Source organism: Symphalangus syndactylus, chromosome 9 (genome assembly GCF_028878055.3).
Source record: "Symphalangus syndactylus isolate Jambi chromosome 9, NHGRI_mSymSyn1-v2.1_pri, whole genome shotgun sequence".
Lineage (NCBI taxonomy): Eukaryota > Metazoa > Chordata > Mammalia > Primates > Hylobatidae > Symphalangus > Symphalangus syndactylus.
In genome coordinates this window covers 38,532,554-38,556,151 of record NC_072431.2, presented here as the reverse complement: position 1 = coordinate 38,556,151, position 23,598 = coordinate 38,532,554, and the positions used below count along the sequence as shown (strand labels likewise).

Here is a 23,598-nt window from a genome sequence, read left to right as displayed (position 1 = left end):
GGCAGGACAATATTTCCCTGGAATAAAGAGGTAGGGGAAAAGGCAGAGTAGTGAACAAGAATAAATGGCTCCTAAACTAAGAGTATAATGTGCTATTCTTTTCTAATAATATTCACAAAGGCTAAACTGAAAATAGTTCCAAATGAAAGCCTATTTGCTGTTTTTTGGATGTTTGTTTTGGTTTTTGTATCATCTTAGTTTATCAATTCGGGTATTTATTCCATAAACTTTTTTTTTTTTTTTTGAGATGGAGTCTCGCTCTGTCACCCAGGCTGGAGTGCAGTGGCGCTACCTCGGCTCACTGCAAGCTCCGCCTCCTGGGTTCACGCCATTCTCCTGCCTCAGCCTCAGGAGTAGCTGGGATGACAGGCGCCCAGCACCGCGCCCTGCTAATGTGTGTGTGTGTGTGTGTGTGTGTGTGTGTGTGTGTGTGTGTGTGTGTGTGTGTGTGTATGTTTTCAGTAGAGACGGGCTTTCACTGTGTTAGCGAGGATGGCCTCCATCTCCTGACCTCGTGATCTGCCTGCCTCGGCCTCCCAAAGTGCTGGGATTACAGGTGTGAGCCACCACGCACGGCCTATTCCATAAACTTTTACTAAGCAAATACAAAGTGAAAGGTACACCATAAGTCAACAGGAAAATAGGCAATTAGGTGTGAAAGGTATAATTCCTTATACCTCTATTGACTTTGCCTGCATCTTTTTGGTACTATGTCATCACATACAATGACCTCAACATTCAAGAGTAATTTAAAAGAAAAAGTTAGTTGAATCTGCAAGGCAAGGGAAGGGAAAGGAGAAGATATATAGTGGCTAACTCATTTTCCTTTTCTTTCTTTCTTTCTTTCTTGAATTGTAACTCTGCAAAAGCTAAATTTGTTTACAAACTCAATTTTCACAAAGATAATTTCCCTTATGTTTGTATTAGAGCTGCAAAAATACAAATATTAGTATACCAGCTATATCACTTTCCTTTAACTTTCCTCTGAGAAATAATTTCTTATTCCTTAATTTTGATTTTTTGGTATCTGCACTTTTCTCTTGAATTTGAAGACATAATTTTCTACTTAAACACATAAGAATTAACGAATTTACTTTATATTACAAATCTGAATTAATTCATTATTCTTTATTGTTTTATTAGAATGTTAATAACTTGCTGCTTTAATGCTAGCAGCCCCAGCTTTTTCAGGGGTGTCCCTCCTACTTAATAAACATCTTTTAGACAACAAAGGTTACACACAATACAAGGCTAATTTTATCACTGGATTACAAATAGACTAACATATATGAGTAAGGCCTAATGGAGAGTCCAGAAAGAAAAAAATGGCTCTACGCATACCTTATCCACACCCACACTTTAACAGATTCCAAGATAAACATCCTTTACAAAGTCAAAGATATCCTGTAAGGGACTGTTGCCATTCAACAATGAACTCAATCTTTTTACCTTTAGTCCATTGCTGTGCTCATGACTTACTATGGTTCACAAAATGGTTAAGGTTAATTCTCTTTACTAAGAAACTTCAACATGGAATTTACAGAGGGATTGGTTGGCAGTCTTATTTGAAAGAGGTCAGAAGGTGCCATTTATTCTTTAGAGGAATTCTGACTCATTTCTCCAGATTGCAAGATACTGTCTTTGTCTACACAGTAAACATTTTAGGCATCACAAGAATGAGTGGCTACATTTTTAAACTCACTGGTTTGGAAAGCCTAAAAAATGTTCATGAAAACTCTGTACTGTAGAATGGCATACATTTTGAAAAATGTCAGCTATAGTTTGTATTCAGAGTGTCTACATATCCAGTTTGCCTGGAACAGTCCTGGTTTTTTCCTAGCCTCTTGATACAATTTGTAAAAACTTTCTTCACTTTAAAAAGAATCTTGCTTTGGATAATAAATCATATGATCACCTTAACTGTGGTGCTTATATTTGGACATTTACATCTACATACTTTCTTCAAAAGATGGGCTTACAATTATTTTTACATCTTTACTTTGAATACAGTTTATCTTGGTTCTCACTAAATCCTGGGGAGTGGAGGGTTGGACTGAGTTTACACGTCACTGTGTGAATTGAGGAACTTTTACTTTCAGACACAGTGGTTTCTGAAACACCATTACTGAAATTGTTGTAATATAGCTGAAAGACAGCTGTACACAGAGAAACTGGGAGTCCAAGTTGTCCAAACTGCTGATATTTTCAATATAGCCACACCCAAAGTGAGTTTCAGTGTTCAAAATTAAAAACAAATTAAATTATCCAGAATTTGATTGAGGCCATAATCTCCATAATAAAGCCCCTAAAATTTTACATTTTAAATTTTCAAAAACTGCTAATTTCTTCTTTGACCTATGATGTCAAAATTCATTTTACATTATTTTACTCAGCCACAGATGTGGGTGCAAACTTCATTTTGAGCATGATACTTAATAGGCATATCAACTTAATATGTATTTTAAACCCGATTCCTTATCACATTTTTTTATTATTTTATTTAGCACTTCTATTGCATTTACTGGGTACCTGGAGCTGTTTTAAGTGCTTTTACAAATGTAAACACAGTCCTCACAAAGCTGAATAAGATAGGTTCTATTATAATCATATTTCCCATTCCACTGATGAAGAAAGTGAGGACAGGGCAGAAAGGTAACATACCACACAATGTGTATGTTCCAAATTTAGACCTAGGCAACATGACTCCAGTGTTCACAATATGAAACACTAGACTATGCTCCCTCCTTAACATCCCTTTCAAACAGGTAAGGAACTACTTTCACTTTATCAAAGAAGTAACTAATAGATCAAATGGAAACTTGGTTAAGAGAATGTGTCTAATGTTTCAATTCATTCAATTATTTAAAGAAACTATTTATTGAGCAGCTACTCTGTGCAAGGAATTGTGGGAAACAGAGGTGAATTTAAATTATTTCTAAAACCCTCCAGAAGCCATATTAATCAGATCATCATATAGCAATGGTTTTTAAACCTTACAGTGCATGGGAAACACAGGCATTATAATGCCTGTTGCTTCTAAAGGAGAATAGGATTGAGGTGTCAAAGGCACAAGCCCGCACTCCTGTACAGCTGGAGGCAGATGTTTAATTGCATTTAAGGAAAGAGGATTACAAGCCTCCAAGATTAAAACATTTAAATGCCTAAAATCCAGAAACATTTCACACTTTGCATCAAGGGGAGACCTGACTCCACATATGTGTGTACTGAGTGTGTCACTGTATCTACGTGAACAGGAGATGGGCGAGGTGGTACAGTAGAGTGCTGAGCACACAGGCTCTAAAAGAAGACAGTCTGCACTCAGATGGTAGCTGCTATGTACTACTTTTGTAGTGTTGAGGAAGTTATTGAACTTCATCTTTTCAATTTGTAAAATGAGAACAATAAAATATCTATGTCTTCGGATATGCTAAAAATGGGAAAAAAAGATTCTAGAAGAGTATAATCACATTGTAAGTGCTCAATGATACTTATTAGTAATATTATTTAAAATGTCCAAACCATACTCTATTAATTATCTCTAATTATAGAATCTCATATGTTGCCACAGAATAATTTAGCCCAATCCTTGAAATAATTAGCAAGATACTAGTGTGCATGAATGTAAATAAAGAAACTAAAATCAACAAAAATTTAAAAATTCCAGGATCTGATTTCTGCCTTGAGTTATAGTTAAGTGGGTATGGTAATGAGGAGGGGTTGATTATTCCATTTCTAGAACAACAAGATTAGTGGCAAGAAGGCCCTGTCTGGTTATATTATAACATAGTCTTTATTACACTTCATAGTATAATAATGTCATTACTTTTAGAAAAAGTCTCTGGTCTTTTTTAGTCCATGTTTCTTGGAATCTTTAACAGAAGTTAGCACACATAACTTCTGCTGGAATGAAAATTCAATGCCTGAGATTTCTTTTGTCTTTTCCAGGAATTTCACCATGCAACTAAAGTGGTTAAAAGAGCAGGCTTCATCTTCATTCTTTATATTTTAAATTTATAGATTTTTAAATGCCAATAGTCTAACTAAAATCTCTAATTACCTTCTGGAAAAGAAAATTCAGATGTTACCAGTTATTTTTTAATTGCCATATAAAAAGTACCTATGAAAATACTTTACTCTTTTACACTCGAAATTAATTTTCATTTCTGTAGCAGAGCATTAGCTCTGCCAACATTGTTTTATTTTCTAATATTGAAGAAGAATCACGAATGATATTATAAAATCTTACTTGGTAAAGATTTAAAGGCTGTAATCGGCATTCTTCATATTTTCAAAAAGTTTAGATTAATAACAAAAAGTATTAACTCTTTGAGATGAAGTATTCTTCAGAGAAAAAATTCATCATTGAAGTTATTGAGGGAGCCAGTAATTAAGACAAAATATTGTGTAACTCACACTATACACAGTGAGTATATTTAAAATAAAGAATGTTGGTGGGTATGACATTTCACTAGGACACCTTCTGCTTACTCTGGAAACATGACCTGCAAAGAAACAAGTTCTGCGATTTTCGAATGAATAGATGCCAGCTAATAGGACAGTTGAGGTTGTGCATCATTAATGGCATTTTTGTGTAGTCCTTCATTGGGGGGCAAATTCTGAGAACAGCAATCTGGGAATCCATAAATCCTACTGAGCCTTGGTTAAGCGACATTCATTATAAAGAACACCTGGAGGGAAGACCTGACAATTGAGTCACAGGTAGAAAGATCAGATTACCAGAGCTCTGCATGTCTTGGTTAAGTAAGGCAGCCTAGGAAGAGAATACTCTTTCCCTGCATTCATTTCAATAATATTATATTGGAATAAATTTAGCAGTTTATCTAATACTGTGTTATAATTATGTTGCTTATATCTTTCCTCACATATCATATGTAATTTTGAGCATTTGATGTCACTATAAGTGGCATTTCATAAGTGAATTTCACTTCTGTTACATGATATCCTAGAAGATTGTTTATTTATTATGACTTTGCTAACTTTCCTGGCCATCACTTTGCATCTCAGCAAAACTATATATATATATATATATATATAGAGAGAGAGAGAGAGAGAGAGAGAGAGTATAATCTGAATGTATATACATATATTCAAATAAAAACTACTGAAGAAAAGCTCTTTCATTAGTTATAATTTTCATCGTGGTATATTTAGATAATGAATAAGAAATGTTTAAATATATAAGAAATACTGAAAATAACTTAAAATCCAACTTATTCCACATAGAAAGGAGCAAAAGTTCAAGGAGTGTTTGAACTTTTAAATAGTAATTATTTAAATAGTAAAGACTTGGTATCAGTTTCTGAATCTGAGGTTTGGAAAAATGCCAGCAAATTACTGAAACGAAAATGTGAATGTGAAGATCAGTTTTTAAAATAGTGAAGCTGGTGTGAAGTGGGGCATCCAGCGAGGATACTCAGCTATTCAAGAGATCCTCATTGCTCCCTAAGTTTCAAAATACTTAGCATGTTTTTCTAATAGGAAAATAAATTGCCTTAAATATTTTCTACATGTATTTTTCAATAAAATTCGAATTACAAAATTCAACAAATTTCAACAAAAATTGAATTGGATTACATTTAGTGATCAGAAAATAAGGTACTCTTTCTACTGGATCAACAAAAATTAAAAAGAATGCCAAGTTTTATTGGACACATAAAATGTGCAGTTAAGTCTATATCTTTTTGGAGTTATACTTTGATAAGAAGTATCAAAAGTTTTAAGACAGACATACTGTTATGCAGTAATTATACTTCTAGGAGTATTTAGTAAGGAAAAAAGTACAGGTGGTCAAGATGGTTGAACAGACTTTTGGTACATTTGTACAACAGTAAAAAGTTAGAAATAGTCAAGTGCTCAATTATTATTAAGTAATAATTGTTGGTAATATTCTGTGGATATTAAAACAATTATGGCCTGTGTAAAAATTTTATGTAATCATTAAAAAAAATGCATGTTCAGCAGAAATTTCTCAGTGAGGAAAACAAGCTACAAGCTGTGATATATATAGGGCTGTCCTGGTCTTGTTAAAAACATGCATGAATGCTCACATGTGTGTATTTGTGTAGAAAAATTACAGCTGCACTACAAGCCATCATTATAACAGTGGATATCTCTTAGTATTAAGATTATGGTTTTTTTCTATTTTCTCTCTGTATTTTCTAATTTTTCAACAGTGAGGTTAAATCACTTTGACAGAGACAGAGAGAGAGCAGAGATATAAGTCCTTGTTGAAGTGCTGAAATCCTGTATCAGGATGTGACTGATGAAGTGTCTTCTGATATCATACAGGCCTTACAATCTCAACCCATGACCCAAGGTTTGGAAAAAACAATTAAATGTGTTGTGAGACCAGTGTATGTATGAAGCTGCTTCCAATGTGTAGAGAAAGCAGAAAAATACATCAGCACAATTGCAAGGTTTTGTAAGTATTTTGTCATGTGTATTTAACTGAGGAGATCCAGGGAGGGCTGGGATGTTTGTAAACATGCATATATTATTATAAGAACATGTAGAGATATTTTTCCTTTTACTGAATTTGTGGATGTTCCATCAGAATCAGTCAACTGTGTTGGCATCAGGGATCTATCTGAACTCTTCTGACCATTCACCTTTTCCCTTCTAGGCTAACTAAGAAGAATCATTTGTTATGTCTTTTTATAATGAGTTACAGGTTATTAAGTATTAGAATAAATTGCTTTATAATACGTAAACCATATGGCAGCAAGTTAATAATTAATTTCTCAGTTAATAAACAACGTTAGTTATTGATTTTCACCATTCTCATAGCAGCAAAATGATGAACACAAGATGGTGAATGAATGAATGAATATCTTTCCAGACTCTGACAGCTTTCACAGATACTCATCTGTAAATGGGTGTATTGCCGGGTTCTTGTAAGTCTGTTCTTTGCTCTCCCACCATTTCTTCTACTTTTTAATAACTGCCTTAATAAGTCCGTTCAAAATGTTCAACATAGAGTGGGAAAGACAGACATAGAAACAAATTACTACAACACAATTTCATAAGTGTTCCAATAGAGAAAAGGAAAACACATGAGAAATGTGGAGAAGGCTGCTGGAGGGACTTAGAGACCTTAGAAATTAGCTGAGATTGAAGCCATACAGAATTTGCTTAAAAGTGCAGGAGAGTTGATGAAGGGTTCAGGGAGGGGACACTAAGGCTATCTCAGGAAGAAGAAACCCAGTGGTTATAGGGAGGAGTCCTGAGGATGACAGCCTTTAGGAGGAGCTCAGGGAAACAAGATAGTAGGCTGTGTAACAGGAAGTGAGTCTGACATTTGGCTCAAGATGTAGAAAATTGGAGGCATTTTAAATAAACCAGATGCTCTCCACACAGTATATTTATGCTTTCCTTTTAAAATACTAGTGGTGAATTTTGTTACATCACATAATCTTGCAGGAAATAAAACTTTCTTGTGGGAAGGAGAGGGGAAAAGGATACCATGTATGTCCCTGCTACTGAATCACAATACTCCATGAATTTTCTTCCTGACTTTGTGGATAAAGACTAGACATATAGTAACTGAGGGGCCCTTAACCAAAAATGCCCCCAAAATCTAAGTCAGTCAGATAATATATAGTCCCAAACTGGGACATTTTAAGAGTAAAAGAGAATGCCATTTAAAACGATGCAGATTATAAGCATATACTAGCTATCCTCATTCTACTAAAATCTAACAATCTGCCTGAGATTCATTTTGATTGATAAAGTTCTGTTAAAAATGCAAAATGCCATGCTTTATTCACTCTTTGATGTGAATTAAGTTAATCAGATTTAATCCTTGGATAATCAATAGAATCTATGGTTGAGAACTGGAACTAGGAAATACAGAATAGAGTAGGTTGAGGTTTAAGAGGTGTATCATTGGAGGCAATGTGTAGAGTTTGCAAGCATAGGTAAATGTAAATTGTAAACCACACTTCCACATTGCTCTGTGATCATTAGTACTTAACTTCTCTGAACCTCAATTTAACTTATCTGTAAAATGGGATAATGTCTGCTCCCAAAGCTGTCATGAAAATCACTTAAAGCAATTTATATGAAGAACCAGTCACTGAGTTGGAACTCAATGTTAGACCTTTGGGAGAAGATCTATACTGAGTAGAGGGCTGGTGTCCACTGCATACAACCACAGAAATTAAAATCTGAAGAGCACATCTGTTGCATGTAAACCCCTTGAATAAATGTACAGCTAAAGATCAAATGATTACTATTATTATTAAAGAAAACAGATAGTGTATATAGACTTTTTAGCAAACCCAGAAGAAATTTTAATGGATTTAGCTAAGAGGTAAACAGAAAATTTATTAAAAAGTATTCACACACCATGCAACCTTGCATAGCTCTAACATTGATTTTGTCCAAGATATAATCTTAGTATATGCAAATACCTTAAGATTGTGTTACAACATGTGATCTTTTTTAGCACAAATAGATTTTTATTTATTACTTGTTCTTTGTTACTTGTTATAAAACCACCACTAGTTTGTATTTTAATTTTTATCATCATGCCCATCATCTTAAGTCATTGATACAGACTTCACTGAATATAAGTAAGAAGAGTGTTTTAATGCTAAAGGACAATAATCTATATGATGGGCAACAGACATTTTAACTTGTCTTGAACTCATGCAGTTATTACATTTTTCTCAAAACCAATATTTCAAAAAATGCAAAAGAATTAATATCCTATCAAAATTAAGAAAGAATGATAAATAAAAACACTTCTAAAGATCTCAAAAAAAGAGAGAAGGAACAAAATAAAAACAGAAAAAGGAAACAATGAAACCCACAATGGTGAAAGTCCACTTGCTGTTACACTGTATTCTGACTCACCTGGAAAGAAAGTGCAGGTAAGCAAAAGCCATGTGGCTCAGGGAACCTCACACGTTCTGCCCGGCACAGTCTAGTTTGAGATCATTTACAAAATGAGCCAACTAAAGGCAGAAATGTACCCACAGTCCTCTCTCACTCCTCCCTTGAATTCCTGCCCACTGAGCACCAGCCACAGCTGTTTTTACCCATTTTCTGAGTAAAAAGTAGTGTGAGACATTCTACAAAACAGTGGGAATCATGAAAAGGACAAGTTTGCACACAAGCAGGCCTACTTTAACTTGGGAAAAGTCATAGAAGACGCCTCAGCCATGATTCAGGCTATCATGGAAAGAGCCCATTGCTTTTCTTAATTAGATATTTCATGTAAATTAAAGGAGGATGAGGCAGAGATTATGGAATATTCAGTCACAGTCATGAGAACCTGGAATTCTGTTTTCTCATAACCCATTAACTTTCTTAATTGTTCAGTAATAAGACGTATTTCCTCACTACTATAATTAGTGCCTTATAGCTACCTGACTCTATTGCTTCTTGGTAGTTCAGTACTATTGCTAAATGCAGAGAGCACAGTAAAGAGACAGAAAATATTCATTTGGCAATTATAATAATTAATGATTAATAACCTAACTTTATCATTTTACATTTTCAACTGCCATTATCGTATAACTCTGAAATCAAGCTTCATTACTGATTAAGAATTTTCAAGAAAACATGGAGGGATAAAGAGTTGCACTAGATATAAAATGCCAGTAGAGTGTGTAACATATTCAGTTGGTTGTATAATTGTGTCAACCACAGCAATGAAATCAAGTTAGAAAAGAACAGAAGAAAACTCTGGTTTGGGCTATTAGAGATTGTTGGAGACACTAGTAAGTCATTGGTGGGGTAGCAAGTGAGTGACACTTAGGTAACAGGTTAATAATTTCTGGTGAGTAGATTCTAACTGTTCACTAAATATTTTTCTAGCTATTCATATTCATATAGTTTCAGGCTATAAAGGTGATTTAATATCTTAGATTACTAAACAAAACATATGGCCATTAATAAAATTATGGTAAAAATTGTTTTTAATATTTTAGAAGTGTTCTTAAGAAAATGAAAAAAAGTCAAAGCATTACACTTTTCCTATAACACACATTCCCCCAGATCTTATTAACTTTATCTGTTTCTTTTTTTTCTAACTGCATGGTACCATTTTTCATCTTCTCTTCATTCTTTAAGTAAATACTAACAGTGCTCACTTTGTACTAGTTACCCTTTCATATATCCTGGACACAGAAATTAATAAGACTTGATGTTTTCTCTGAATAAGCTAAAAATAGACTAAATTAACTACAATAATGCAAAATAACAAGGAGCACACTTCAGAGGCTACCCTGGAGTCTAGAACCAAGTGCTATGAGGAGACAGAGGTGCAGATAGTGGGAACATCAGGAAGGACTTCACAGAGAAGTCTTTTGATCTGTCTTTGAAAGGACGATGATGGTTTCTTTAGGGTAAGAAGCTGAGGGAAGGACAATCCATTTAGAAAGTCTTTGAAATATTCATTACATGTAAAGAATAACTTCTAAAGATTAAACACAGCCTAGTAGAAGAAAAATATGTTACTTCTTTAAGAAACTCTGAGCAATCAAGTATGACTGGATCTTAAGATTTGTGGGGGAAATTAAGGTAGCAATATATTCAACTAATTGATATTTATTGAACACATTATGGAAACCATGCCAGAAATAATGCTGCATTCTTTATTGCATGCAACCCACTCAATAAGCCTAACAACATAGATTATATTCTCCAAATAGTTATCAGTAAAGAAAACTGAGGCATGAAGAAGGTAAACTCCAACAAGTTCATCTAGTTGTTATCAGAGCTGGGAATCCAGCTGGATTTCTCTAAACATACCTATGATGGTTTGAATGTATGTGTTCCTTCAAAATTCATACGTTGCAACTTCAACCCCAACATGAGAGTAGTGAGAAGTGTAGACTTTTGGGATGTGATTAAGTCATATGGGCTCCACTCTCCTGAATGGGATTAATGCCTTTAAGAGGCTTCAGAGAGCTGACTACCCCTTTTAGCCCTCTGCATTCTGCCATGTGAGGCCACAGCAACAAAGTGCCATCTTGAAAGCAAAGAGCCAGCATTCACCAGTCCCAGAATCTGCTGATGCCTTGATCTTGGGCTTCCCAGCCTCCAAAACTGTGAGAAATAAATCTCTATTGTTAATAAGTTACCCACTCTAAGGTATTTTGTTATCAGAGCAGGAAAAGACTAAGACAACACCATACTTGAAATCCCAAGTGAATTCAATTCTGAAGCCAGCCAGTATCCTGGTTTAATGACTGAAAACAAGTTTTCAAGCTGAGGTCTGATATAGGTACATCGAGCAGCAGTAAGACAAAGTTGTTAAGGGCTCAGACTCCACTATGTATGAGCTATGTGCAATTTGGCAAATTATTCAGTCTCTCTTGGCCTCAGTGTTATTTCCACAAAATGGAGATAATAAGAATATATATTTTATGAGATGGTTGTATCCACTATTTAATATATAAAATTTACTTTCAGTGATTCTTGGCACTAATAAGCCACCAGCATAGGTGATTCATGTTTTGGGAATAGCTCTCTCCCAGTATATAGAGGATGGATTGGAGGAGAGAAACTAGAAACTTGAATGCTTCGGAAGGACAGCAGGCTTTAATCAGACCACTTCAAATATCTCTCAATGCTATTTGAGAGATATTTCTCACGTAAAGATTGAAAGGATTTGGTGACCAGTTGGGTTTAGGGAGCTGAGGGATGGAGAAAAATGGAAAATGACACCAAAGTTTCTAGTATAGATCCCAGATGAATGGTGACACCTCAAAACTTCATACCCCAACTGTTACTTCCCTGTGGCTCAACTAACCGGTGACTCTCCTGGCAGGCCAGATTGCCAGCAATGGATTCAGAGATTATTTATACCAAACAACAACAGCAACAAAACCAAAACCAACCAACCAACCAACCAACCAAAACCTTTGGAAGCCAGTAGAAGCAAGTTTCTCCTGTTAAACTTATCCTGTTCCTTCAGACCTAAACTGACCTGTTCTCAAGCCCCTTGGGTGTGAAAATAACTAAGAAGTTCTCTCTCAAGCTGGCAGACAACATGGCTTCTTGTTGGCACCAGAGCTTCTTAGAGGTATGACGTTGGTGAATGGTGAAAAGTAACTGATAAACAAAGCTCAGCCAGTTTTAGGACATTTGGTTTCACTTAGGACAATACTGAAATAGTTTTCAAATTGTGGGGAAGAGCATTTCTTGAGAATGCCTATTTTATCAACAATTACAACTGATCAAATTTGAATTCTGGATAATATTCAAAGTCCGTGAGATGATATAAAATTTAGGCACATAAGAGAAAATGAATTTTAGGATTACTGTTGTTGCAATAGTCTATTGAATAGAATGTAAAAATGTATAAACAGAAAGTTAAAATGAACACCCAAGCAAACTCTAGGCAAGATATGCTCTGAAAATCTTTCTCATTGCTTGAATTACACACACATAAAATATATTTTTGTTCTTGTCTAAAAAGCTACCATCTGTATCTCTTCTACACAATCCAAGAATTAAGAGAGCTGAATGTTTTACATGCCATATAACTTATATAAAGCTATTATGAAATTTTGTGAAATTTCTGTTTGTACTAATAAAATTTTAACTAAACTTCATTGCTTCTTTAATACATTATTACGTATACATGACAATGGTGAAAAGAAGATACACATAAGCACGTTTATTTTAAATCTGGGGAATAGAAGGAAAATAGCAATTAATAATAAATTTTGCAGGTTCTGTATGCAATTAACAACCCCATAGTCCAAATACTCTTTTTCCATTAAAAATAATTTTATAAAAACAGCTGAGATTTAGAAGATGGAAATGAATATTAGTCATTCTGTAATACAAATGTCCTGGAAGCAGAGATCAGATTGCATCTTTCTTTGTATCTCTTCCTACTGTTCTTATAGTGCCTGGTACATTACATGAGAGAGAGGAGGCACTCAATATACATCTTCACCTTGATTCACAAAAACACAGCTTTTTCTAGGTCTTTCCACACAATTTTCAGACATAGTAAATTCAATGCTATCAAACCAAGACCTCTTCTGAGTTTACTTAATCAAACTCTACCTCTGAAACTTTCTACTGATATCTGACTGGATTAGGCAAGGACTTCCCTCAGTCCCTTATCATTCTTCAGTTCTTTAAAAGCAGCATGAAGATAAGTAGCACTATACATTTCTGATCTGTTAGCAAAATTGTTACCATAGTGTGTATGAAAGCATAATGGCAAAAATACAGGAATGCTCTGACCTCAAAAAATAATATAAGTCATCCTTTCCTACTGAGTAAAGACGTTTATTTTTCCTGGAGAAATTTACTTTGTTTTTTCAAATGTTTAAAGTTGCTTGATAATTTAAGGTCAAAGTCACATTTCTAAATATGCCTGAAGGGGTTTAGCACTTAAACTAGCTAGCTCTGTTCCGTGATGTACTCCAAACCAGATGAGGGATAAACTTAGTTGTGGGGGCTAACTAAACTTTTTTTTCTGTTTCCTTTCCACTTGCATCATCTAAAACTATGAACTAGTTAATAACTGAAGTCTTTGCTATTTTTTAATCTTTGTTGCTGAAAAGTGTTTTTAAATGAATGTATTATGCTATTAAAATACATGCCCATCCTTATATAAGTCATAGCATAATTATAGTTTTGTATAATTAGAGTTTTATGTCAAAAGATTTACAGCTTTATCACCTCAAGCAATACTTCACAGCTGCCAAGGATGATTTATGCAATAATGACTTAAACTGTAAAATAGAATCCTCAAAGGAAGAGCTGTCAAATATTCCTGCTGCAAATAGCTAGGTTTTTAAAAATTGATATTCTGATAAACAGCAAGTTCAATTGTGCCTAGCACAACCACATACAGAAGCATAGTAGGAAGTGGTGTTTCAAAATGACGATCATGCAGTTCACCATGAACTGCATCAATGTGAACTCATTGCATAGATCACGGGTTTAAATTGCTTATAAAGCCTCTGGGCCACTTTAGCGAACAAGCTTTCCAAAAAAATGCCTCGGTCGTATTTTTCCTCCTCCAGTAAGAGCAAATGGAAGAAATGGAAACAGAATATATCAACTTTTTGTTAATTTGTTCATTGGGCTTATTATATCACTCTTCATATTCTTGTGAAATGCTAAATAAAGAATAAGCAAAAGAAGCATTTACTGTATACAGTTAAGAAATCAAGAAATTCAAAAGTCAATGGCATCAATAATAATGAATTACGGAAACTTTGAGAAACAAACCAACAAATATGTTGGTGATTTTCCTCCTTCCTGCTTTTGTAAATGTAGAGTAGCTGGCAGTAGTCTTATCTCTAAGAGATGAGACTATCCAAGAATTTGTATCTCGTAAGCTCTAACTGATTTTGTAGTTGTCATATAAATAAAACCAAGATGCACTGAAGATTCTATCCAAGGTATCTGAACTAGCAGCCAAAACACAAGTTTATTACATTCAAAGCAAACAAGTATGACTGTGTCATCACGATTTAAAAAGGTCATTCAAACTACTATATTTCTTAAAATATTAAATAAAAAGAAAATGCTTGGCCCATTATCTCATGTTTTCCATATCAATTAAAGCAAAATAGGTAGATTTTCTAGTTAACACTAAAGATATTCAAATCCTTGAAGACTGAGTTACATCTGAAAATGAAGTCAACAGAATCAAAATGTTTACCAAAGATTAATTTCTTTATACCTAAACAATCCTCCAAATCAAAAGTCCTTTTCTGAAAACAGGGGAGTTTTAATGCATATAACCAAAAAAATCATTCAAATAGAAATATTTGTATTTGTCAATATACTAATATGTTCAATACAGAAAATTCAATAATTTAATAGGAATTAATCATATTTGTGATTCTTATTAAATTTCTGTTTTAAAGTGTTTTGAGATCATTTTACACACCCACATTGCACAACTTTCAAAACATCATCACGCCACTTGTGGTGTAATAGATAACTTCTACTTGAAAACACTCTGAAAGATATACCTAGTATCTGAGCAATTTGGGCAATCCAGATTAATGTCATACTTAAATTCTATGAGTTGGAAAAATCCCTGAAATGGTCTAGAAAACATAATGACCAAAGATGGACCAACATTCACTGAAGTTACCACAATATAGACTGTGTTGGCATCATAATAAATATTCAATAGGAAAAAAATGTCAGACATTCAAATTATTCCAAACGTCCAGATTGTTGGCATCAGATACTCACAAGACATGAGTTACATTTGGGTAGTGAGAGCTCAATCCAATAAATGTTTTCAAGACAACAGAACAATTAGGCTATTTCTAGTATGCCAACACTACTGATTGAAAAGTAAGAGAAACATGGGAAGAACTTTAAAAACAATTTCTATCTGTTTGATAACTATACAATTGCTTTCATTGCAGGTTACTACAAAGTTATACAAACCTGTTTTTAGTAATGTTTTGTAACCACTCAAGTTCATGTTAAGGAAAATGTAGTAATTAAAAATTGTACATTGTACATTGAATTATAAGAAAATAAGAGTAAGACTGAAACCTTTCTCCTGCTGTCTTTTTTTGTCTCTAGTATACCAAATGATGAGTCATTATATGATATAGGCTATGGCACATTACATATTTATCAAAAGCTTAAGAGTTTTCTAAAAATCTGAACAGCTACCCCTCTGCCTCAGTAATTTCTGTTAGTGGAATAAAAAGAAATAGATGATGATGAAATATCAACAAAATTAACTACAAAATTCAAGTTTTTAAAGTAATTTTACTTTTAAGCCCTAGTCAAATATCATTATGTATAGATATATAGATATAGATATATATAGATAGATAGATAGATAATCGGGAATATATATCTATATATACACCTTAAAATGGGCATATCTGAGTATTTATATATGTGAGTTCATTTACGTATATATTGCGTATTTAAGGCATGCCTATCTATTACATGTGTAATTTTTTAAGAGAACTATTATGTCTAAGTCTTATGGCTCTCATAGCAAGTTTGACAGGAGGTGTTGCCCTTGAAGGTGAGGTATGACCTTAAGTTTAAGATGCCAGATTTGCTGTAGTTATAAAAATCAATACTAATAACTCCACAGTATCATAATTTTTTCTACATTTCTTATTTTAGGACAAATCTTGACTACATAAACAGCCTTTATTGTTTGAATATGCACAGGTTGACTGGATCAATGCAAAAGTTCCTATTTATCATCCTTAATGTTGTAAGAAGGAGCAAAAGAAACAAGAGGTGTTGCCTATCAACTAAAGCTAAAGAGCCAAGAGACATAACTGTAATAGTTTTAGTTTTAGATACAGTTTTCAACATAAATTTGCTTTGTGGAGTATTTTAAAGTTCAAACAAATAACACCGTATCTGTATTTCTCACCTACCAAATGCATACCAATGCAAGCAGTACATTGTTGATCTTTCTCTAATTCCTTAAAGAAAGGAGCATCTAAGACTGATTTGTAGCATTTTTAACCTCAGTAACATTATGTTACTGTAATTTTGAAGAGATTACAGTACCCTTATTCAAAGAAAAAATTGTTTCTACCAGACCACTAATCAGAATACCCATACATGTTGGATCCCAAAATACTATAAGCAAAGCATATATCTACAATTGAACATTTTGGGCTTCTTTGCATATGAACTTTAAATAGTCAAAATTTCTTTTCAATGGGATCAAATAGAAGGAATCCTAAATAGAGGAATTTTACCATTTTTGTGATAGTAGGTGACCTCCACTTTTCTCTCTTCTGACCCCAGCAATGCCTGGGCAATTTGGGCAATATCATGCCTCTTGGTCTCAGGTCCATGGAGAAAGTCGCAGGTGCATGGCTTTTGCATGACATCTGGCCTGGAGAAACCAGTCATCTCACAGAACCCATCGTTGCAATAAATGATGGCACAGTTCTGCACTCTGGCATTTGCAATGATAAATTTTTTATCTGTAATAAGAAGACAGTATGGCATCTTTGAAAAAGCTTCCACAATATTCTCCGTAACACTGAGGCAATTTGTTGCATAAGAGCTCTGAAATGCAGGTGCTTCCCCAAATTACTAATCTCCCCAGCCCTTATGAAAAAAGAAAACACAAGAAACCCCACAAACTTTAAATGTGAGATTAATGATCCTAAGTAATTTTAACAGAAAGTATTAAGAAAACACTCTTAAAATTGCAAGAATAGAATTTCCCAAATAGTCTAGTTCTCAAGCCCTGGAACTGCGGGGGTTCCTAGTGGACACTCAGACAAGCAGCTGCCCATTGATATTTTCAGAATGTCATTTAATTGTAGTGTAAATATTTTCAACGTCAAACAGTGAAACATTCTGTAGTTGTCAGATTTCTCATTTCAACCTTGGCCCTTTGAATACAACTTTCTCAAAGTAGTTATTATTCTTTGGCTTCTCTCTATCTCTCTTAGGCATGTTACACACATCGTGTTAAAAACAAAGGCAACTAGCTTTAGTAATGAAACTACTTCATATTTAATAGCAATTCAATAAGGCAAAGGTTCACCTTTTCATAATACATATTTTCCAAAACAAAAATATTTACACACACACAGTAAATATTATGATAACCCTTTTTACTTTTACTTTGGGAGATCCTTGATGTTTTGTGTAGTAGCAGGAATTCTTAATATAAAGATCTTATTAATTTATATCACAGATTGTATTTACTATTTCCAGAGAGATTGTGAAGCAGGATATACAAGTTTATTTTGTACGCAAGGTACCAGATCCTCACATCACTAAATGTAGTGCTGAAATAACAGCAAAATGTATGGCATACAAATGTATTAATATAGTTTTAAGAAAAGATAGAAGATAAGTTAACAAACACAGGATTTGAAATTAATATATTTATATAGCAACAATTTATTCCCTATATTTAGTCCACATGAGAACACTAAATTTCTGTGCATTCAGTCTTTGTGGGATTTACTTATTACACTTCAGTTTTTAAATTTCTAGATGGAAATTTTAAAGGGATAATAAAAGAACAGAAATGTTATTTTGAATAATGAGCCATTTGCATAGGGAACCAGCACAGATGAGATACTGCTTTTCCAAATTATCCTGCTTAGGATATATTTGCATTGATTCAATACAAACTTTAGCTTCTATAAACTAATAGCAAGCAAGCATCCTTGTCATACCACTGCCTTGCAGTTTAACCAAGGTAAAATATAGTTTGCATAGCCATTTACATCGCTACTACCATTTACATTCTCTTGTTCGAATAGTATGGTCTGCTCTGCTTCCGACTTTCAAAAACTCTACAGTAAAACAGCCTCAAAATATAAACCCATGTTATCTTAGCACGTTCCCTTTAAGATAGTAGAATAGTAGGACATTAAGTAGCAAGGCAGATAATGGAGCAGTGGTAGAGAAGGATCAAATTGCCTCCTATAATGGAGACCGTAATCTAAAATGTAAATCAAAATTAATATCAGAAGAACACTCCCGCTGCCATTCGAACCTCCTGGCTCGGTTTCATAGCCTCTTAACTTGACAGAGCCTGGAGTTGCCGGTCTCCCCAGCTTGGAAGCGGTGGACGCCAAGTGCACTATCAAGGCAGAAAGCGAGGGCGAGAGAAGAGAACAAATGAACTTACTTTGCCCTTCAAATTTCCGAATGATGGTCCCCAGAAATGTATTTTGTGGTGCCACATGCCCCCTGCGCACAGGCATGTTGGCCCCGGTCTTCCGAGGAGCGCTCCCCCGGAGCTCTGGAGTTCTCCCGGGATCTCTCCTCGGCTAGAGCCCAGGCCAGCGCGCGAGCCGCTCTTTGTGGCAGAGCATCCTCTTTTGAAACCAGAATTCTCTTCCCATTAGCACCACTTCTAGACACCCGCTTTCCCCACCGGAGTCCAATCCATTCCCCTCACCTTCCGGAGGGGGCCTCGCACCGGACTGCCGCGGGTGAGAGGGTTTGGGGGTGGGGAACGGGAAGGAGGCGGGGTGAGGGGAGGTGGCGGGGGAGGGAAGGAGGGAGGGAGCGGTGGGGGTGGGGTGGGAAGGGGGCGGGGAGTCACAAGGGCAATCGATCTGTTTCTCTTCTCCCAAACAGCGCCAATTTCCCAGTGCAAATGGGTTTAACCTGGCGGTTGCCCAGAGCAGTAAGGAATGGCTGAGGGGGGAGGGAAGACTTGTGCCGCTTTTGCAGGAAGGAGAGAGAGAAAAGGAGGCTGGGGGTCGGGGGGTTGACGTTTCTATCCCCGCCCTCTCCCCCTAACACACACACACACACACACACACACACACACACACACACACACACACACGCTCCCTTTATCCTGATAGCTTGGGCACCGCCACAGCTCGGATTACTCAAGCGTGCTTTAGCGGAAGCCAGCCAAGAAATCTCCAAAACTCAGTGACAAACAGCTACTCTGGGAAGGTGATCTCTACGGCCACCAGCCACAGGGCTCCGTCCCTGAGCTCCTCACGCCGCAGTCGCTAAAGCACCCTTAGCTGCAAGGAAAACACAGGTGGGAAAACAGTTTCTTAATGAGGAATATTTGTAAGCTCTGTTGGCGCTCAGCAGGTTGAAGATTGAGAATGAACCACCTAAGGGTGCAGATTTAGCCTCAGGGTGCAGCTTGGATCCCTGGGTTCGGCGGAGGTGGGTGCCAAAGCCCGAACTGAATTGGCACGCGGGTCCCTGCCCAGCGCTGAGCCGCGCCTCGGGAAAGACTGAAAGCTGCCCCTGCCGCTGAGCATGCCCAGTTTCTGCCTGAGTCCCTGGAAGGTTGCAAGATTGGGGGTTGATTTGGTCTCCAGGTGCCGTAGGCTGCGAGAAAGATGAGACGGCCAAAGATGAGAAGGCCAAAGATTGCGAGCGACTAGTACAAAACAAGGAAAGAGTTTGAAATAGGTGAGGCTGAGCGCCAGGGGGAAGGAACAAAAGGTGGGTGGGGCTAAGAGTTACCAGCCTTGGCTGTGACCTCCGATGCCACTCATCTCCGGAACACACTAGCCACATTCTGCTCTCCTCCACCATCTCTAAGGAGCCATCTCATATAGGATAGAAAAGGGTTCAAGGGGCGGAATAGACCCCTCTTCCTTCTCGCTTCTCAAAGGCTGCCAGCGTGGGAATCTCAGGGTATACATACACTTCTGTTCAAATAGTCCTCCTGGAGACTTAGGAAAATACATACGACAAGCTGTGCCAGGAAAGCGTGTTTTTGAATCTGTTTTTCTTGTTTTTCTTGATTCTTTTTCCTTTATTTTTGTTATCTCACCCCCACCCTCCCCCTTTAACCTAATAGCCCCTCTCCACTCCCCTTTCTCTAAATGGAATTTGCTAAGACTTCAATCTACTCAAGCAGAACACAGACGAATCTCTCATTCCCTGCTGGACATAAAGGTCCAGAAATTCCTGTCAACACATGCAGTTGCATGATAGAATTTGGGGGGTTCTTGCAGCTCATTAGCCTGCTATGCCTGTGCCTTGAGTCAGCTGGGTTCTTATTTTCTCAGTTACAGCTTCAAATCTTAAGTGAAATAATGAGAGTGGAACTGAGAAGGGCCGAGAAGCAGGGTTAGTTTAGGAAGGTGAATCAGGTGGGTTGCAATAACCAGGAAGTAAGCATAACAACTTTTATGTTCCAAAACCATAACCCCCCAAATCTAAACAAAAGCAAGAACCGAAGTAATTCTTCCTCTTTAATATCAAAGTAATGAAAATAAATCAAACGGAAGACGTTGCTAGGAATGTTGAATTTTATGGCTAATAAGGTTTACTTTAAAAATAAGCAGCCAATGACAACCTCTAGGCTCTTCTAGTAGCTTGAGCTTCCTGGAGTCTTTACGGTTGCCTCTGTGGGAATATAAAAAGCCATACATCGCTAGTGTATGGTTTTATTTTCTCCTGAAAAAAATATATAAGTAGATCATTCTGTCATACTGTTCGCTAGCTGCAGCTGTGCTTGGGAGACAAGATTTTCTCTCCCAGGTGCTGAACGTGTGGAGCTATCCATGGTTCTGGATCTGACTCAGCAGTTGGCTACTCTTCTCTGCCTACAACCAGCCACAGACAACAGAACTACAAACTCAGGCAAGTAGCCCTAATGTATCCACATGCACCACTCTTCTTCACCAAATACCCAAAGAAATACAGAGGCTTTTTACACCCATTTCTAAAACACATTTCTTCTCTATTTAGAGTCTTAACTAAACCCAAGTTCACCTTCCTCCCAAAATGTATCAAGAACTCCAGAAAAAAAAATGAAGAAACTGCATATTCTGTAGATTGTAATTAAAGTTTCACGTATAAAGTTGTATTTTAATTAGGATTTCACACCATAATAACAATAAGTTATATAAAGGTCATATAGCTAAACTTTTTAAAAATTACACATAAATTCAGTGAATGAACACTGCTTTAAAGTAATACGCATTTTCAAATATAGCTGGAAGCACAAAGTTTATCTGTCACATGACAAGATATATTGACATGCAGAAGGTAACTGTGCATAATGTCTCTAATTATAAGTCTGAAACTAACTTTCATAGGATATTGATTCTGGAAACTCTTGAATTCCACTTTCCTTCTTCAAGAGAAAAAGTGGCTTTCTGCTCCCTGAAGTATTCTCTCTTTCTTTACAACTTTCAGAGTGGTCTCTGTTTGTTCAGGTTGGTTAATTAAATATGCAATAGTTAAAGTTCCGTTGTCTTTGTTACACATGTGTGAGCTCTGTGGGCTTTACACTTTTCCCAATCTCATTTAACTCCAAAATTAGTTCTATTAAGGATTCAGTATAAAATCATAGAACATTTTATAACCTATGTATTGTAACTGATTGACTGAGTGAAGATTAAAGGCATCCTGTTTCTAAATTACCCCAGTAATCGTGTTCATACATTATACATTGGAACAGTGGAGAAAGTATATTAATCTATATTTGGCCAATAATAGAATAAAACCAGTGGATGGTAATCATGACTACTTGTTGGCTGGAAAATCATCCTCCCCCACTCCACTCTCTATAAAACCTAACTTTGTATTTTGTGTGGAGACCCAGTTTGACAACTTTTTAGTATTTTTGGACCCTTTTGGAAGTCCAAATATTGAACCAAGCACATAAAATTCAACGTTGAAATCCTATCATGTATACAGCTTAACACTCAATACAATCTACTTATAGGCAAGGATGCAGGATAGATGGATATATTCTTAAAATTACCTAATTATCCATATTACTTTAAAATTAAGTCATTTAGTATTTACATATGTAAAAATATTTTAAATGCCTACCACATAATAACAACTCAATAAATTTTACACACACAAAATTTTCCATAGAAGCTCACAGAATGAATGAAACTCTGCTTAAGAAACCTACATCAGAAATCATTCAAGCAGCATATATTATTGCAACCATTACTATGGGATATTTAAGTGGCATTCATATATTGGTATAGAATAGAAACTTTTTAATATCAAATTAAATAATGTGATATGTTTCACATTTTTGAGATGCTGCAGAATATAAATCGATGAAATTAATGTAAAGTTTTCTCAATTTAGCAGAACTAGTTTAATGATCTGATGACCACAGTGCACATTTTTATTTTTCTCATTTATTTAATCCTTTTTTTTTTTTTCTTTGAGACGGTGTCTCACTCTGTCACCCAGGCTGGAGTGCAGTGGCACGATCTCGGCTCACTGCAAGCTCCGCCTCCTGGGTTCACGCCATTCTCCTGCCGCAGCCTCCTGAGTAGCTGGGACTACAGGCGCCCGCCACCACGCCTGGCTAATTTTTTGTATTTTTAGTAGAGACGGGGTTTCACCGTGTTAGCCAGGATGGCCTCGATCTCCTGACCTCATCATCTGCCCTCCTGGGTGTCCCAAAGTGCTGGGATTACAGGCGCGAGCCACCGCGCCCGGACTATTTAAGCTTTTTCTATAGATGGAGTCTGGTTCTGCCGTCCAAGCTGTATTGCAGTGGCGTGATATAGCTCACTACAGCCTCACACCCCTTGGTGACCAAGTGATCCTCCAACCTCACCCTCTTGATTAGCTGAGACTATAGGTACAGGTCACTGTGCCCGGCTAATTAAAAAAAAAAAAAAAAATTAGAGATGGGCTTCCGCCTAGTTGCATAGGCTGGTCTGAAACTCCTGGATTCAAGTGATCTGTCCCTCTTGGCCTCTCAGAATGCTAGGATTATAGGCATGAACCATTATGCCAGGCCTATTGCAGCATTTTAATGGCTGTTTTAATGTAGCCTTGTATGGGGATCCTGGGTATTATTCTACTAACTGGGTCACATTTAACTGAAGAAACATCTGACTTTACAGTTACAAGTCAGGAAAATTTCAGCTTGTATTATCATAATGTAGCTTTAGAATCTCAGAAGAGGCAGAAATTTTGAGGCCATTTATTAAAACAACAGTATTTCTGTGCAGCATAGAATAGTGGCAAGTGCAAGAAAGAAACCTGGTGTTAAGATTGCCATTTTTGGCCGGGCGCGGTGGCTCACGCTTGTAATCCCAGCACTTTGGGAGGCCGAGGCGGGCGGATCACGAGGTCAGGAGATCGACACCACGGTGAAACCCCGTCCCTACTAAAAATACAAAAAAAAAAAAAAAATTA

At 36.2% G+C, this 23,598-nt stretch overlaps 1 protein-coding gene across 3 annotated transcripts in view; it reads right to left on the bottom strand.

Annotated features, from left to right (window-relative positions):
• Window positions 1-18,979, bottom strand: part of KCNH7 (potassium voltage-gated channel subfamily H member 7) — a 475,937-nt gene extending 456,958 nt beyond the window's left edge. Inside the window, exons 1-2 of one of the 3 annotated variants that reach the window (XM_055291950.2) lie at window positions 18,614-18,979; window positions 16,710-16,940 (exon numbers count right to left, since the gene is read on the bottom strand). In XM_055291950.2, the coding sequence (XP_055147925.1) occupies window positions 16,710-16,940; window positions 18,614-18,689 (307 nt within the window). In that variant the 5' untranslated portion in view covers window positions 18,690-18,979. The remainder of the gene's footprint in view (window positions 1-16,709; window positions 16,941-18,613) is intronic. The other 2 variants (XM_055291948.2, XM_055291949.2) reach the window with 2 other exon arrangements.
• Window positions 18,980-23,598: the final 4,619 nt, after the last annotated feature.